This window comes from Odocoileus virginianus, chromosome 10, assembly GCF_023699985.2.
Source record: "Odocoileus virginianus isolate 20LAN1187 ecotype Illinois chromosome 10, Ovbor_1.2, whole genome shotgun sequence".
NCBI lineage: Eukaryota > Metazoa > Chordata > Mammalia > Artiodactyla > Cervidae > Odocoileus > Odocoileus virginianus.
The window spans coordinates 7,120,779-7,139,275 of NC_069683.1; the positions used below are offsets into that span (position 1 = coordinate 7,120,779).

Sequence of the window (18,497 nt, forward strand, 5' to 3'; positions counted from 1 at the left end):
TGTCTCCTACAAGAAATCAATGAAAAAAGCAAAAAATTAGATAAATGATGCTCAGTAGAGGATGATTTCATGTCTACACTAGATAGAATATACACATTTTAGTTGGCACCATACAGAGAATGGAGTAGAAAGAGAATGATTTTTGAGAGGGAAGTCTTACTGAGGAGGAAAAAAAATAACAAGAGGATTTTCTTTCCTGTAAGAATTTTTGCCCAGAGAGGTATTCCCAAATGAACTATAAAACACTAATCTCTAAAACTAGTACTGGGACAAAACTGTGTTAAGTAATCACTTTTAGAAGATGGAGAGCAAACACCAGTGTGGAATTCAAGAAATTGTCACTTCTTACTGGCACCTTGTAAATTGTGATGGTTAATACTGGCAGTGACGTGGTGAAGAGCAAGTGAGAAGTTGTTGGAACCATCTTGTTCATCTGCTGTGTCCATATGAAATGTTAATCCAGTGAAGGGAAATAAAATACATTCATTCCCTTTGTTTCATTCAACAAAATACTTCCTGTGGTGGGTGCTAGTGAAACAAGATACAGGTCCATTTTCAAGTAGCTTGTAGTCATATGGGGAGGGTGAGGAATGGGGGAGTGACAGGTAATTGTCATGAAGTTTTATGAGTTTAGGATATTGAAACATGGGTGAAGGGAGTGTGGGAGCAAGACCAGGGTCATCTAACCTAGGTTTGAAGTGAAGTCAGGGCAGGTTTCCTGGAAGAAGTGATATAAAGGATGGGATAAGTGTAAGCCAGACAGGAGAAGAGGGTGAAATGTAATCTTCCAAAGTGAGGAAACAGCCTTAACCAAGAAGAGTCATGTGCTCCAGGAACGGCAGAGTTGAACTTTGTTGAGGAAGATGTGTGACAAAATTGTGCAGATTGTGTCTGGCATGGGGAAATCTGGCCAAGAGTGCAGACGGAGGCTGAATTCAAGTCTGCTTTCAGCAATTACCCAGAGGGAGACACTCTTCTAATTTATGCCAAAGCAGTATGGTTTAGCACAGCTCTGTGTGGGGGAAACAAAAAAGATTCCACTAAGAGGATGAAGAAAAGCAAGAACCGGCTTATGAAAAGCTTTATGAGCCATGTTAAGAAGTCTGACACAGAAATAAATAGATTTTGCAAAATTGCTCCTATAAAGGCAATATTCAAAACAAACTATTACCATCACCGGATTTATTAAGCAAGACTATTACAATATCCCAGATGGAGCTGAGGAGGAACTGAGCCGGAACCTCAACTGTCTATCTGAAAGTCATATTAGGAGCGGCATTAATATCTGTAGTATTCCTTAGGTTGCCATAAGCTAAGAATTTGCTTTCTCATACAGGCTGTACTTTGGTGAGAAGATTGGATTATACTTTGCTTGGCTGGGGTGGTATACTGGAATGCTGATTCCTGCGGCCATTGTTGGCTTGTGTGTATTCTTCTATGGAATATTAACAATGAATGCAAGTCAAGTAAGGTAAGCTATTAACAGACTTACTAAAAAGCTTGGCTTTCTGATTGGATCGAAGCTTTACAATAATGCTGATTAAAAAATAAATGGTGGTACTATAATTTGTTTGTTTCTATTTTTGCAGGGGAGAGGCACCATAAAAAGGCCATTCCTATTTTTTATATGCAGATTATCTTGGATAAGTTCTAAGACTGTTTCTCTTTATGCCAAATTTCTCTTTCTAGTATATAACTAATAATAATTCAACAAGGCAATAGACCATTCAATGTAATTTAAATTTGCATATAGTCTTTGGTAGTCTGAAATACTCTCTCAGTATAGTAATTCAAGTAATTGTAATGGATACAATTCTTTAAACACTTAAGATATACAAAGACCTTCCAAACACACTGTTTCATTTTATACAACTTTCACTACCACCCTTGGAGATGAGTTTTCCTTTCAGCATTTGAGAGAATGTTACATAGCTCAAGATATCTGAACAAAATGTTGTTGTTTAGTTGCTTAACCATATCCAACTCTTTTGTGATCCCATGGGCTGTAGCCCACCAGGCTCCTCTCTCCATGGGATTTCTCAGGCAAGAATATTGGAGTGGGTTGCCATTTCTTCCTTCAGGGTCTCTTCCTTATGCAGGGATCAAACCTGAGTCTCCCAGTCTCCTGTGTTGCAGGTGAATTTGTACCACATAAAATCCTATCCTAAGTGGTCTCCTGTCATGAGAACATAAAATCACTTTCTACTTTTTATTCTTTATGGGAATAGAATTTATAAAAGATTTTAGCATCAACTTAAAGTATCAAAATGGTAGTAAATAAGATTTTGAGAAATAACAAATGTTTATCAGAATGATGGTTTTTCTGTTAAAGTTTAAATGGCTCAGCATTTGGATATAGAAATAATATAAAATTATTCAGGCTTCCCAGGTGGTACAGTGGTGAAGAGTCTCCCTGCCAATGCAAGAGATGCAAGAGATATGGGTTCAATTCCTGGATCAGGAAGATCCCAAGGAAATGGCAACCATTCCAGTATTCTTGCCTGGAAAATTCTATGGACAGAGGAGACTGGCAGGATACAGTCCAGAGGGTCACAAAGAGTCAGACACAATTGAGTACACAACACACACAATGATATTATTCAGCAGAAGTAAGAGTCAACTTGGCATTAAAAAATCCTCTTAATAGCATGTTCTATTTACTGTTCCAAAGGGATTTCATCAAGTTCAACCTTGTATGATACAATCCAAAATATGATAAAGCATTTTTCCTCTCCTTGAAAGCTCAGTGATTTTTTCTCTTTTGGTTCATCTTTTCACCATTGCTGCTGGGTAGCAATCTTGACAGTTAATGGGACCATAAAATTGACTTCCTTGAATTTTCTTTGTATACTTGTGTACATGCACACATATACACACATACACATTGCATTACATATAATGCAGATATATTTGTGTAACAATTTTGCCTAAAAACAAAATATTTTCATTGTTCCAGAGTTGAATCCATAACCAAATTCCTTGATTTGGTATCTCAGAATCCCCGTGTTCTTCTGGAAGGCCAAATGGTAATTAGCATGAAAACAAACACCTAATGTTCAAAAGCATTTCTTCTAGTAACAGTCTTATTTCAAAGTTTTGCAAACTCACCACCAGTCTAGAAGGCAGCATCCTCCTGGATAAACATGCACCCACTGAAAACATTCGTCCCTCTTTGGGCATTTCTTTATATGCTATTTTTGCATTTATTGCCTTTACTTTCGGTGTCAAACCCTATAAATCACTGCCAAAACTGATTTCAAGGAATTTACCCCCTAAGTTTTCTATTAGTAGTTTCACAACTTCAGCTTTTAAGTTAAATCTTTAATCTATTTTGGGTTAGTTTCTGTATATGATGGAAGATAGAGCTGTAGTTTCATTCTTTTGCATCTGGATCCTTCTTTTCCGACACCATTTGTTGAAGATACTGTCCTTTCCTCATTGAGTATACTTGACTTGTCAAAAACTGGCCACATATACATGGTTTTATTTATGGTTTCTCTATTGTGTTCCATTGATCTATGTATCTGCCTTTATGCCAGTAATGTACTATTATGATTATCATACCTTTATAATATTGTTATCAAAGGTGTGATGCCTCCAGCTTTGTTCTTCCTCAAGATTGCTTTGACTGTTCGGGATTTTTGTGATTTCATAAAAATGTTAGGATAGGTTTTTCTGTTTCTGCAAAATTACCATTGAACTTCTGATAGAGATTGCTTTTAATCTGTAGATCTCTTCAGGTAGTATGGACATTAAACAGTGTGAAATTTTCTAATCCAGGAGTACAGAATATCTTTCCATTTATTTGTATCTTCTTTAATTTCCTTTGCCAATGTCTTATAATTTTCAGTGTATAGACTTTTTGCCTCCTTGGTTAAATTTATTCCTAAATGTTTTATTCTTTTTGATGTAATTGTAAGTGGGATTTTTTTTTAAATTTCTCTTACTGATAGTTTTTTTTTAGTATATATAAACACAATTGATATTTTTGTACTGATTTTATATCCTGCAAATTTATTGAATTCATGTTTTAGATATAGTTTTTTGATAGAATGGGCTTCTCTGATGGCTCAGCTGGTAAAGAATCTGCCTGCAATGCAGGAGACCTGCATTTGATCCCTGCGTTGGGAAGATCCCCTGGAGAAGGAAATGGCAACCCAATCCAATATTCTGGCCTGGAGAATTCCATGGACAGTATAGTCCATGGAGTCGCAAAGAGTCAGACATGACTGAGGGACTATCACTTCTCTTCACTTAGGGTTTTGGAGAAATGGTCTTTTAAAATGAATTGACAAGAGCAGAAAATGATTTTTAGGCAGTTAGCTACTGTTCAAATTGATCCAGTTTTCCCACGTGGTGTAGACTTCCTCCTCCACACTTTCGAAGCTGAAAATGAACAAAAGGCAATGAAAGGAATAGATTTTCTGTTCCTATTGATTCATGTGCCAATGAAGAAAATTAGACTCCTTTTGTATGAGACAAAGTATTCTTTAACCTTTAGCACAAGGAGTGTTTTAAAAGACTCGTGAACTCTTTCTTCTGTGCTTTATGGTATTATATTACTGCTACTTCTGTCACACTATAATTAAGACCCTGTCAGACTTGCTATTCTAAATCAAGGTAAGCATCACTGAATATCTTGACTTTCAAAATTTCATGGGACTGAATTTTTCCATTCAAGGTGTCAGACGTGGTTAGGTTGTAGGTGTTATCATGGCGTGTGGGTGGAAGACATAGGACTTTTGAGTTGCTTTGTTTCAGTTTTATTTTAGTAAGATCTTTCTTGTTTATTGCAAAGTAACAAAATGTTGAAGAGCTAAAGATTAGGTTGCATTTATTATGTTTCTACCAGTTGTGTTTATGTAAATTAAGGTCACATTTCTTAACTGCTCTGCAGTTAATTGTTTATGTGAGAATCATGTTACAGATTATTTCTTGTATATGCATGTACAATCATATGTTTACTTGTATATTGGTCTTACACAATCAAAGGTGATCAGATTTGTGTCAGGTAGAGCATATATTATAGGAATATGAAAATGAACAGGCAGGAACACATGGTCCCTTCTTCTCAGGCTTTGGGTTTCAGGTCCAAGGCAGAGCAGAGACAACTTTCTTGCCTCTTTGACATTAGAACTCACCAAGAAATATCAGTACTGGCCAGCTTTTCAAAAGCTGTTGGGTCTTAAAGGACTCTCAAATCCTCTCCTGACAACCTCCTTAGCAATAAGGGCTTCATCAATTTATCAAGTGCCTATGATGTGCCAGGCAATTATCAGTATTCCTGAAGTAGTATCCCACTTGGCTTTTATCTTCAACTGCTACTGCTGCTGCTGCTGCTGCTAAGTCGCGTCAGTCGTGTCCAACTCTGTGCAACCCCATAGACTGCAGCCCACCAGGCTCCCCCGTCCCTGGGATTCTCCAGGCAAGAACACTGGAGTGGGTTATTATCTCCAACCAGAGATGAAGAATTGATCCTCAGAGTGGTAGATGACTTAGGGAGAAATATCTAGCAAGTTAAACCTATATCTGATTTTTTTAAATTGCAATAAAAACACTTAAGTGGGGCTTCCCTGGTGGCTCTGGTGAAGAATCTGCCTGCCAGTGCAGGAGACAGGGGTTCAATTCCTGGTCCAGGAGGATCTCACATGCAGTGGAGCAACTCAGCCCATGCATCGCAACTATTCAACCTATGCTCAGATCCCAAGAGCCACAAATATTGATCCCATGTGCTGCAACCACTGAAGCCCACACGCCCTAGAGCCCATGCTCTGCATAAGAGAAACCACTGCAATGAGAAGCCTGCGCACCGCAACTCAAGTAGCCCCTGCTAATGAGCACCTAGAGAAAAGCCCATGCAGCAAAGAAGACCCGGCACAGCCAAAAATAAATAAATAAATAAATATATTTTTAAAAGAACGCTCAAGTGCACAGGCTTCCCTGGTGGCTCAGACAGTAAAGAGTCTGCTTGCAATTCAGGGGATGTGGGTTTGATTTCTGAATTGGGAAGATCCCCTGGAGAAGGAAATGGCAACCCACTCCAGTATTCTTGCCTGGAGAATCCCGTGGACAGAGAAGCCTGGTGGGCTACAATCCATGGGGTCGCAAAGAGTTGGACACAACTGAGCGACTCACACACACACAAGGGCACGGCACACTGCAGTATTGTTAACTGTGGGCACGATGTTGGACAGCACATCTCTGGGGTTTACCCATCCCGCATAGCTGGCACTTTATACCCGTTCAACAGCAGCTTTCCATTTCCGCTCCATAACTCCCTGGCAACCACAGTTCTACTCTGTGCCTATGAGTGTGTTTTTTAAGATACCTAGTATAAGTGAAACTGCACAGTATTCATTATTCTGTGACTAGTTTATTTCACCTAACATAATGTCCTTCAAGTTCATCCACGTTGTTGCATATGGTAGACTATCCTTCTTTTTTTAAGGCTAATATTCTGTTATTGGTCTATTCCACCTTTTTATCCATTCATCCGTGGATGGATATTTGGGTTATTTCCATATCTTGGCTAATGTGAATAACAGTGAAGTGAGCCACAAGGTGCAGATATCTCTTTGAGACCTTGATTTCAGTTCTTTTAGATATATACCCAGAAGTGGGATTGCTGGATTAAATAGAAGTTCTATTTTTAATTTTTTGAGGAACCTTTGTATTGTTTTTCACAGTGGCAGCACCAGTTTACAGTCCCACCAATGTTCAAGTGTTCTAAATTTTCTACCTCCTTGCCAACATGTGTTGTCTTTGCTTTATTTTGTTTGTTTTGTTTGATAACAACAATCCTAACAGATGTGGCTTAACATCTTATCATTTACTTATTCCTTGAGAATTGTATCTTATTCTAAAATCCATATTTTACTCATGTTTCCAAACTTCCTTCCTTTAAACCTACTTTCATATTATCAGATTTCCCCAAAATGGGCATCACCACACATCTTATCCTGTACTTTGCATGTTAACAGAATCACAGGAAGCATCAAGACCCTGGAGCAGGTCCAGGCATTCACCCCCAAATGGACAAATTTCTCCAGCCTCCATTATGGTTGGAGGTGGTAATTATGATGAATTGGTGAAAGTTATTATTTCCTTTGAATTAGCCCTTGATGTGTATTTCTAGCAGATAGAAGACAAAAGAAAGCCACATTTCAAGCTGTGGTTTGTATCATGTTGTGCTTAGTCGCTCACTCGTGTCTGACGCTTTGTGACCCCATGGACGATAGCCTGCCAGACTCCTCTGTCCATGGGAATTCTCCAGGCAAGAATACTGGAGTGGGTTGCCATGCCCTCCTCCAGGGGATCTTCCCAATCCAAGAATCGAACCCATGTCTCCCACATTGCAGGTGGATTCTCTAACATCTGAGTCCCCAGGGAAGCCCAAGAATACTGGAGTAGGTAGCCTATCTCTTCTCCAGGGGATCTTCTGACCCAGGAATCTAACTGGGGTCTCCTGCATTGCAGGTGGATTCTTTACCTGCTGAGCTACCAGAAAGGGCAGGTGTATATTATGAAGAAACTAAGAAACACTTTGGGCACTCTCTCTCCATCTAGTGGTTAAGTCAAAGAACACAGTAATCATCTCAAATTCCACGTTTTAGGCTAAAAAATGTTGCAAAATTTGTTTAGTGTTTTTTGTGTTATCTGTCCAGTGGAACTTTGAGCAGCTTACTTAAAATGAGTTTGATAATTCTGGACTTAAAAATAAGGCTCAGTCTGATGACTAGGATCCTAGACTGGATGCTTTGATACATCTGTGCTTTTGTTTGATTATTTGTAAGGTGGGAAAGATGATGTAGTATAAACCAAATTTAATACCATTCTAGTGTGAGATTTCAATATGGGGCACGTTATATGTTTTTTTAAACAATGAATTATGATAGCAAGCCTATTTTAATAGGAATTTTCTTCAAGAGGTGGGTTAATTTTTTTTTTCTTATTTCTACAAATTAGTAGTATTAGTAAGAGGAGGTATAATCGTTTCTCTTTTTTTCTGAGCTTTAAAAATGTATATTTTACCTGCTTCCCCCTACTTCACATAGATATCATGATTACTAGCAAGGAGATGTATGTGAAAGTGGGAGAGTTATAGTATATATAAGACTTGTTATACCATCATCATCATTAGTAAATTAGTTTTTGGTAGGAAACTTCCTTTTAATATGAAATAAACTTATCCCTATTTTAGATGAGTTGTAGTTGATGGAGAACTGGACCTAGAATCAAAAAAACCTAAACTCAGTTCCTTCAAGTATCTCTTGTAAGCTTATGACCTTGAACAAATCACTTAAACATCAGCTTCTGCTCAGTTGTGGAGAAAATTACCTTTGCAGGAGATTGTATTGAAGACTAAACTTAACAGATGTGAATCCATCTTTGGTTACTGTAAGGTGTTGCAATACAGTTTAGTATTATTATTTACTAGTCATTTCCACTTTGGCTTGAGATTGTACACATCCAGCATTTGAAATAGATATGCATTATAATTTTTTTTTACTTTGAGTTTATATATTTTGAAAACAGTAAAACTTTTATTAACAGTTGTATTTCCAGGCGTAGCTTTAAAAGCCTTGATATTACCTTCAACATGTCTAGAGCAGATTTACTTAAAGACAGTTTATTAAGGGGATACCAAATGGGAAGGGGCCAGGTATGACAGATAAAGGCGTAAAACATCTAATAACAGTTTGCTGTGAACTCTCAGACTGTGAGTCTTTTGAGAAATTGTTATTGATGTCCTGCTCATGTCATGATGTCATCTATAAAGTATGCTGAGATTTTTAAAAGATAGCAATAAACTCAAGAAGCAAATGTTACCTGTTTCACCCTAGATAATATACATGTTTCAATACTGTTCTCTTGAAACATCCCACCCTCGCCTTCTCCCAGAGTCCACAAGTCTGTTCTATACATCTGAGTCTCTTTTTCTGTTTTGCATATAGGGTTATCGTTACCATCTTTCTAAATTCCATATATATGTGTTAGTATACTGTAATGGTCTTTATCTTTCTGGCTTACTTCGCTCTGTATAATGGGCTCCAGTTTCATCCATCTCATTAGAACTGATTCAAATGAATTCTTTTTAATGGCTGAGTAATATTCCATGGTGTATATATACCACAGCTTCCTCATCCATTCATCTGCTGATGGGCATCTGGATCACCAGCCGAGGTTGGGTGCATGAGACAAATGCTCGGGCCTGGTGCACTGGGAAGACCCAGAGGGATCGGGTGGAGAGGGAGGTGGGAGGGGGGACCGGGATGGGGAATACATGTAAATCCATGGCTAATTCATTTCAATGTATGACAAAAACTACTGTAATGATGTAAAGTAATTAGCCTCCAACTAATAAAAATAAATGGAAAAAAAAAAAGAAGCAAATGTTACAAGGTTACATTCTATTAGAGGATATTACATATTTCAGTAATCCATAATGCATTGATTGACTGCAGAAGGGGTTGTGAAATTATATGAATTATGGCTGCTACTCATTTTGGTGACTGTAAAGCAGTGAGAACCAAGGGAAAGATCTATAGACCTGAAAAAATCAGCATGCTGCTGCTGCTGCTAAGTCACTTCAGCCATGTCCGACTCTGTGCAACCCCATAGACGGCAGCCCACCAGGCTCCCCCACCCCTGGGATTCTCCCGGTGAGAATACTGGAATGGGTTGACATTTCCTTCTCCAGTGCATGAAAATGAAAAGTGAAAGTGTAGTCGCTCAGTCGTGTCCAACTCTTAGCGACTCAATGGACTGCAGCCTACCAGGCTCCTCCATCCATGGGAGTTTCCAGGCAAGAGTACTGGAGTGGGGTGCCATTGCCTTCTCTGAAAAATCAGCATAGTCAGGTGTGATTCCTGCTCAGCCACATCCAAGCCTGTGAGCTGGGTTAAAACACTCCTAGGTGTTCCTCCTAAGATTGTCCTACATGCCATTAAATCAGGTAGAAAAGTGTCCTTGTAACAAAGCCCCACAAGTGCCTCCTGAGAATAAAATTGGGCTATTATCATTAAATATATTGGATCAGAGATTTCTTAAAACAAAGAAACAAAGAAACTCAATATCACAAAAATTCTAAAAATTTGGGTTGGAGTCATTCAAGTTCTTACTCCCCTGTCCACCACTCCTCCAGTATTTCCATTTCTTCTTTTCCTCCCCACCCTACTACTCCCCATAGAATTGGCCGTAGGGGCTAAGCAGCTTCCTGAGCGTGGAGGTTCATCTTTCTTTTTCCTCTTTGATTTCTTAAGCCAAGAAATTTGCAAGGCCACTGAAGTCTTCATGTGCCCTCTCTGTGATAAGAACTGCTCACTGCAGAGACTCAACGAAAGCTGTATCTACGCCAAGGTCAGTGTGGACCCTCACATTCCCCTCCCTGCCCTCTACTTTTTCTAGGAACCTAGGCAGTAAAAAGTCCTCCAGCAAACTGCTTTCTACCAAAGTTAAATGTTCCCAAGAGTTTCATTGACAACACAGTATCATTGTCAACTGAATAAAACATTACTCTGTGGCAGTTATAAAGAGGATGTATTTTATTAGAATATATTTATCTTCCTCTGTTTTTATAAGTGGTAATTGCCATTACAGACATAAAACATCCACTTGGAATGATATCCAGATTATTTTTTTTTGGAGAAGAAGATTATTTCTTCTTCAATGGCAAAGTTTGTATCTTCCCATGAAGACTCATGAGATCTAAATATTTCTAATTTGACAGAGAAAATGAAGTAAACATACCTGAAATTCTCAAATTTCTTCCTATTAGAATCACCTGAAGAGTTTTTTAAATTCCTGAAACCCAAGCCACATCCCAGGACGATTAAATTAGAATCTTTAGTTTTGGAACCTAGGCATCAGCATAATTTAAAAACTCCCAGGTGATTTCAGGGTGCATACAAGTTTGAGAAATGTGTACTTCAATATTATAATTGTGAGTATTCATTTGTAAAATTGTTTTATTAAAGTATAGTTAATGTGTAATAAAATGTACATATTTGAAGTATATAAATGAATGCATTTAAATACATATATATGCTTTTGTGAAACCACGGCCACAGTCAAGATAATGAACATATCTATTACTTCCAAAGGTTTTCTTGTGATTTCTTGTAATCCTTGCCTCCCAAATCCCACCCCTGGGCTCAGGCAAACATTTTCTGTCATTATAGATAAATTTGTATTTTCCAGACTGTTAGGTAAATAGTCATATAGTGTGTGAATATTTTCTAGTTTCTTTCACCCAACACAATTATTTTGAGTTTCATCCATGTCATAACATTTATCAACAAATCCTCCCTCTTTATTGCTGAGTATTAATAGTATTGCATGATATGGCTGAATCATGAATTCAATTATCCCTTCATCTTCATAATTAAGATGAATCTTAATAATTATCCATTCATATTAATAATTTGGGGGGGAGATTAAGTTGTTGCCATTTTAAATACAGGTGCTATAAACATTCATCTACAAATGTTTGTTTGGACAAGTATTGTTATTTCTCTTGGGTAAATGCCTAGAATAAAAATGACTAGATTTTTTGATAGGTGGATTTTTATCCTTCTAAGACATTGCAGAACTTTTTTCCAGAATTTCTACACATTTTACATTTCCACCAGCGATGTATGAGAGTTGAGTTTTCCATATACTCACTAGTCCTCATGATAATCAGTCTTTTTAATTCTAACTGTTCTAATAGATCTTTAGAGAGAGCTCATTGTGGTTTAGTTACTTGAAAATTATTTAATTCTTTTGGGTCTTGCTTTTAGGATTTGAGAGTTAGCCTCACATCAGTGCTCTTTCTAGCACTAATTTTTCCCCACAATAAAAACCAAATCTTTCTGTGTACTCTACGCAGTGAACTGTGAATAATGAGGATTTCCAGTCCAGCTGGTGGGAACAGGCCCTATTCCTGCCTGACTCTGTGAGCTCCTGAAACTGTTTCCTCTAATACTTTCAGGTGGTTGTGTCCTCAGCCAGTTTCCTCACATGAACGCTCACTGTCTGGGTTGTCCCCCTTTGTACTCTTGCGACTCTTTCAGGCAACCATAATGCTCACCTCCATTGTTTCCCACCTCTTAGGGATCACTGCCCTTCATCGTCTCACATCCAGTCTTGAACTCTGTCGCATTATGTATTTTGGGAATTATTTGGTTATTTCCAGAATGTGGGTAAAGTCAATCTCTGTTACTTCATCTTGTTCAGAAATGCTGTGCTAAGTCGCTTCAGTTGTGTCCAGCTCTGTGGACTGTAGCCCACCAGGCTCTTCTGTCCATGGAATTTAACAGACGAGTGAATTGCCACACCCTCCTCCAGCGGATCTTTCTGACCCAGGGATCGAAACCACGTCTCTTATGTCTCCTGCATTGGCAGGCATGTTCTTTACCGCTAGGGCCACCTGGGAAGCTCTGTTCAGAAGTAGAGGCTTGTGTATAATCACTTTTGACAAGGGTGGACATAAAAAACAAAAGCGACTAAGGATCCTCCTAGGAAACCAAAACTTACTAAAATTAGCTTCTGAATTATTTTTCTTGAATGCATGGTGTGGGAAAAATCCGTTTTGTTTATAATTTGATTTCTGAAATGTGCTTAATGTTGAATTCTCTCAAATGTTCCCCAAAGATGTCTTGTTTTGGGAAGCATTTTCTCGACACTTTTTATAAAAGCCAAATATATTAGAGTCATTAGATGTATGGACACATGTCTTTCCCTTTGCCCATGCATTTCAAAGATATATGACAGCCTTAGGGACACCAACAAATTCAAACACTAAAGATAAGAATCACATGTGGCAGAGTGATAAAGTGAAGAATCTGTCCAAGGAAATGCTAAATCTAGGGCGCCATTGTCATTATGTGGTATCTACATTCCTCTGTTACTCTAGAGAAAAGAGTATATGTAGAAGTAGGTATGACACAGGAAGATCTCACTTAGTAACTTTTACCAGGTAGCTGGAAATGTTAGCTCGCAGAGGAGAATATTGCCTTAAGGAACAATGCAAGAAATAAAACCCACCAGGGTGAAATCTTCATTATGTCTTGTATTTGATCCTCTGGTTAAGGTAAAATGTATTTGATTTACATTTTAAAAATCAGAACTACTCTTCCTTCATTGAATGGAAACAAACACTTTCTTTTAAAATCAGTTTATATATTTAAACACCTAGAGGTTACTAGATGGGCAGTGTCAGAAATAAGGGAAGAAATTTTTAGCAAAGAAACAAGCCTACCAATCTAAAATCATCTAGTCACCTGATCACCTAGCCACCTCATCTAGGAACTGGTAAATTGCTTATGGAATCAATCACCACTTGTGAAAAGTAGCAGGACATTAAATCTGCCAGATTTTACATGTAATTATTGTGCATAAATAAATAAATACATGTGTACATGTAATTATTCCCTTAATAATGTCAAGGGTGTATTTCAGGAAAAATGTGGTCCCATTATATAATAAAAATTATATCTAAGTACATCAGCATTTTCTTTGGTGATTATTTTCATTTTTTATATGTAAAAGTATGGGGATTAAGAAATATTTGCAATTAAGTCATTCTAGTGATATCTGCATATTCTTCAAAGCACAGGTGACCACAGGTGTCAGTTCCCATTATGTTAGGATTTCTCATTTAAGGTGAAATCATTAGCTACAAGAGTCCTGCATTGTTTTTTCATATAGTTCTAAAAATGACTCAACTCTTATTTGAAGTTACCCTTGTTTATAATAGTTATTAAAATTTGGTGATTTTTTTTTTTTACTGGTTCAGAAAACATTTATTCAATCCCTAATGTATTGAGCCTCAGATTGTATACTAATACTGAGATTAGAACAGAATCAGGACAGATCATGTTTCTTCTTTCAGCAACCCACTCCAGTATTCTTGCCTGAAGAACCCCATGGACAAATGGGCCTGGCAGGCTATAGTCCATAAGGTTGCAAGGAGTCAGGCATGACTAAAGTGACTTACACACGTGTGCATACACGTTTCTTCCTTAAGAAATTTCATGGAAGAATCCTCAGAAGACTCTACTTAGAATCATCTAGCTCAGTTCAGTTCAGTTGCTCAGTCGTGTCTGACTCTTTGCGACCCCGTGAGCTGCAGCATTCCAGGCCTCCCTGTCCATCACCAACTCCTGGAGTTCACCCAAACCCATGTCCATTGAGTCGATGATGCCATCCAACTGTCTCATCCTCTGTTGTCCCCTTCTCCTCCTGCCCTCAATCTTTTCAAGCATCAGGGTTTTTTCAAATGAGTCAGCTCTTCTCATGAGGTGGCCAAAGTACTGGAGTTTCAGCTTCAGCATCAGTCCTTCCAAAACACCCAGGTCTGATCTCCTTTAGGATGGACTGGTTGGATCTCCTTGCAGTCCAAGGAACTCTCAAGAGTCTTCTCAACACCCCAGTTCAAAAGCATCAATTCTTTGGTGCTCAGCTTTCTTTATAGTCCAACTCTCACATCCATACACGACCACTGGAAAAACCATAGCCTTGACTAGATGGACATTTGTTGGCAAAGTAATATCTCTGCTTTTTAATATGCTGTCTAGGTTGGTCTGTCATTAAAAAACAGATTCCTGGGCCCCATGTTCTGAGATTCAGAATCAGCTGGTCAAGGGCAAGGCTTAGAAATCTGCATGTTAACAAATTCCTCAGGTGATTCTTTTTCGTAGGCCCACATTTATAAAGTTATTGTACTAAACAAGTATTGAGTTGGGGATGGGGGTGAATACATGAAGCTGCCGTGTTTGGTGTAGCCTGTGCCCAGGTCCAGTGGGCATGGATAGGTGTACAGATTTTGCTCTATTGAAGAATTAGGAACTAAGGATCTGAGAGAAGGCTAAACTTCAGTCTGAATTCCAGCTCTCTGCCTCTCTTCCCTGTAATCACCTGGCCTGCAGTGTTGGATCTGTTCAAGAAGAGTCTTGTTCTCCTTAGCTCACAGAATCTTGAATGGGGTATATATAGCAGTTTACAGAGCCTTAAGTTATTCTGAACCCATTGTTGACTTAAAAAATAGTCACAACCTAAAAGTTGACAGTTATATTTTATTTGGTGGGAATTTTTAGGACTTTAAGCCCAGGAGACATCTCAAGTAACCCTAAGAGAACTGCTCCAAGCAGGCAGAGAGGAGTCAGGTTATATAGAAGTTTTCAACAAAGGGCAGTCCGAGCATCAAAAGTATTTTTGTGAATTAAAGAAAACCAGATACCTCAAGTTAAGAAATTTAGCAATTTTCTATGTATGGAAAGATGCTAGAGTCTGGGCTCACTGAAATCATTCCTTTCCTATGCATCCCAGCTATCTGGGGCTGGTATTCTGCAATATTTCACATCCTGACATTTTCAGTTCTTATTGTAGGGAGTGGCTGCAGTCTAATGGCTGCCAGATGGTGCAGGTATTCTTTCTGAGTGCCCTGGAGCGCTGGAATCGTTGAAGACTGTGACATCCTTATGTACTGATATGGCAGGAAATAGTCCGTTTCTCACCAAGAAACACTTTTAGAGAGAGCTATCTATCAACTACAATAGAGGAGAAGAAATGGACTTTACGCTTCCAACCTAATAAGAAATTTATTTCCATAAGCAATCCTCACATTTATTGATTTTCAGCCACACTCAGCTCTCCAAGAGAAATCACATGTCAAAGAAAATGGAGAATTTGTGCTAATACACAGCTTTGTTTTCTTAAAGAAGTTTGCTTCTGTCTTCTTAAATTATGCCTACTCCCATTCATAATGTTAAATAAAATGCTTGTCCAGAGGTGCTCTATGCATAAAGGCACACTATTTTTCCAATGAAATAATTCACTGCAAATATACATTTGTAGATTGGACAAGATTTTTTACTTTTAGCATTTTTGCTTTTTTTTTGGCTCTGTTATGCTGCTTTGGGATTTTTCTTGAGATTTCAACTGGAGTTTTCTTTTATAGAGCAAGTGTTCCTTTCCTATTAGGCAGAAGGCCTCTCGCACCTTTATTCTCCTGCCAATTGCTCACTTTCTAAGCTTGAGCCATTCACACTGTGCTTGACTCTTCATTTTTTGTCTCCTCCATTTTCATTTAGCAGCTCTTATATTAGGACCCTTGTTGTTGTTCAGTTGGTAAGTCATGTCTGACTCTTTGAGACCCCATGGACCATAGCCCTCCAGGCTCCTCTGTCCATGGATTTTCCAGGCAAGAATACTGGAGGGGGATCGTCCCGACTCAGGGATCAAACTCGAGTCTCCTGCATTGTCAGGTGGGTTCTTTACCACTGAACCACGAGGGAAGCCCATATTAGCACCCTAAAAAAGCTTTGTCATGGGAGGCTATTATATAAGCACAGGCTTCTAAGTGCTCTTCTTATCTCCAAAATCTTCCCTGTCATAATACACACCACACATATTAGTTTAGTGGATGTAACATGATGACCTTACACTTTTACCTGCCTCCTCAGGGCAAGCTCTGAAGACTTCCCTAACTTCCATTCTAGCTTTATCTCTCACTACAAGTTTATAATCTCACATTACATCAGTGTGACATGTATACCTTACCACATCTCATGAATGTGTTTCTAAAAGTTGATATTTAAATTTACTTAGTTAAAAAATGCCTGAAAGATTTATAAACAAAAGTAACAAGAAAAAAATGAAAAGCTTTTTTAAGGAAAATATTCCACAAAAAATCATTTCTATGCAACACAACTGTTATTAAATATGGCTTCTTATATGTCACTTTTCTAAAAACATGGCTGTTTCTGGAGCAAGGGGAGCCATTATTTCTTGGTCACCTTTATGTTTCCATGTGTGAAGCCTCTGTTCTAACACTCTTAAGAGGCTGTTTCCTGCACTAAACTTGTTTATAAAGGAGAGCAGACAGCTGTTCAGCTGCTTGGCAGCCGCAAGTGTCTCTGTGGGATATCTTTGGACATAAAAAAAAGCTAAATTCCCCCACTGGGTGGAATTTTATGAGCTCTGTGGGAGAATTTCTTTGTGGTCCTTTTCTCTACTGTACATAACATATACTGATGATTGTTGTGAAAAACTATTCTTATTGCATTTTTCAAAAGCCCAAGCCTTAACATGAACAGTCTTAGAAGTTTAGAACCATCTAGAATATCTTGCACCTATCTACCAACTGTCAAAAGTAATACTTGTCATTATCTTTTGTATAATGAAATTTTCAATAATGTGATATTATAGGAAAATATATCCCAGCTTTCTCTGTTTTACATATTGTTTCGCAGTGTGTTCCAGAAGTTACAATTAAAATGCACATCAGTGTCATTTTAATACCCCCATTGAGCAGCCTCTAGACTGTAGACTATGCAAAGAAGGCACCATTCTACTCCCACTGTCCTTAGAATAATGTTCTTTAAACCCCTACCTAATTGCCCTCTACTCCTGTGAGAATAATGCACCTATTTTCTGTATGATTTCTATGGTATTTAAGTGACTGCCAAACATATGATGCCTTGACTGTATTGGTTTAATCTCCCTCACTAAATTATAACCATAGTAAAGATATTATGCAAATGAAAAGAGAAAAATGCAAATTGAATTTATACTTTATTAAAATCAAACATTCTTACAACCCTGAAATGTATATTCAATAACATTGTGTAACTGTACATTGTTCTTTATAAAACTTCAGGTCATGTCTGATTAAAATCACTTGGACTATATCCTAAATATATCCAATATTGATGAAATTTCTTAATGACCCATGGCACATTCTGAAAGACATCAGAGAGCAGGGCTAGCACTCTGATACCTCTCTCTTGGAAATGCTGGATCACTAATGGAATTCTGCATTCTGCAACTTCCCTAGCCCTGGAAGTTTTGCTAACAGGAAGTGCAGCTGTATGTGCTTTCGCTGGAAAGCTAACTTCTTAAAGCTCATTGCGTAGCTTCCATTTGTGGTCCACAAATACTTCCTCAGAGTGCTGGAACCACTTCAAAGCAGAAATAAAGGTAGAGTCCAAAAGGAAAGGAGAAAGTAAGGGGGAAAATGCTGATTCCCCAACTTTCTCCGTGAGAAAATCACAGGAAGCAGTTGCAGAACCCATGGAAGCATTGCATATCTTAGATTTACAAATGATAAAATAATGTGATTCCATTGAGAAAAAAAATCAACAGTGCCTCAATGTAAAAAAAGTAATCACTGGATTATTATAACCAAAAATGTTGCTAATATTTTTGTTTGTTTTCCATTAAGGTGACATATCTATTTGATAATGGAGGGACAGTCTTCTTTGCTATTTTTATGGCAATATGGGGTAAGTATGTTCTTCCATTACTTAACTACCTAGCGCTTGTCTTCTGAAACTGTTGCTGTGTTTCTGCACACCCACACCCACACACAAACACACATACCATGTGTCAATTCAACAATAAAATCTTTTTCCCTTTGCCTTCTTCACACATCCACCGCTTCTTTGGGAATTTAGCTCTTGATCTGATCTTCTAATCCCTAAAGCCTCAACCTTCCTATACTGTCGAGCATATTT

General features: G+C 38.1%; 1 protein-coding gene across 3 annotated transcripts in view; it reads left to right on the forward strand.

Moving 5' to 3' along the window:
- Positions 1–18,497, forward strand: part of ANO3 (anoctamin 3) — a 426,465-nt gene that overhangs the window by 328,458 nt on the left and 79,510 nt on the right. For all 3 annotated transcript variants that reach the window (XM_070472963.1, XM_070472964.1, XM_070472965.1), the window contains 3 exons: positions 1,337–1,471; positions 10,263–10,359; positions 18,206–18,266. In XM_070472963.1, coding sequence (XP_070329064.1) covers positions 1,337–1,471; positions 10,263–10,359; positions 18,206–18,266 — 293 coding nt within the window. The remainder of the gene's footprint in view (positions 1–1,336; positions 1,472–10,262; positions 10,360–18,205; positions 18,267–18,497) is intronic.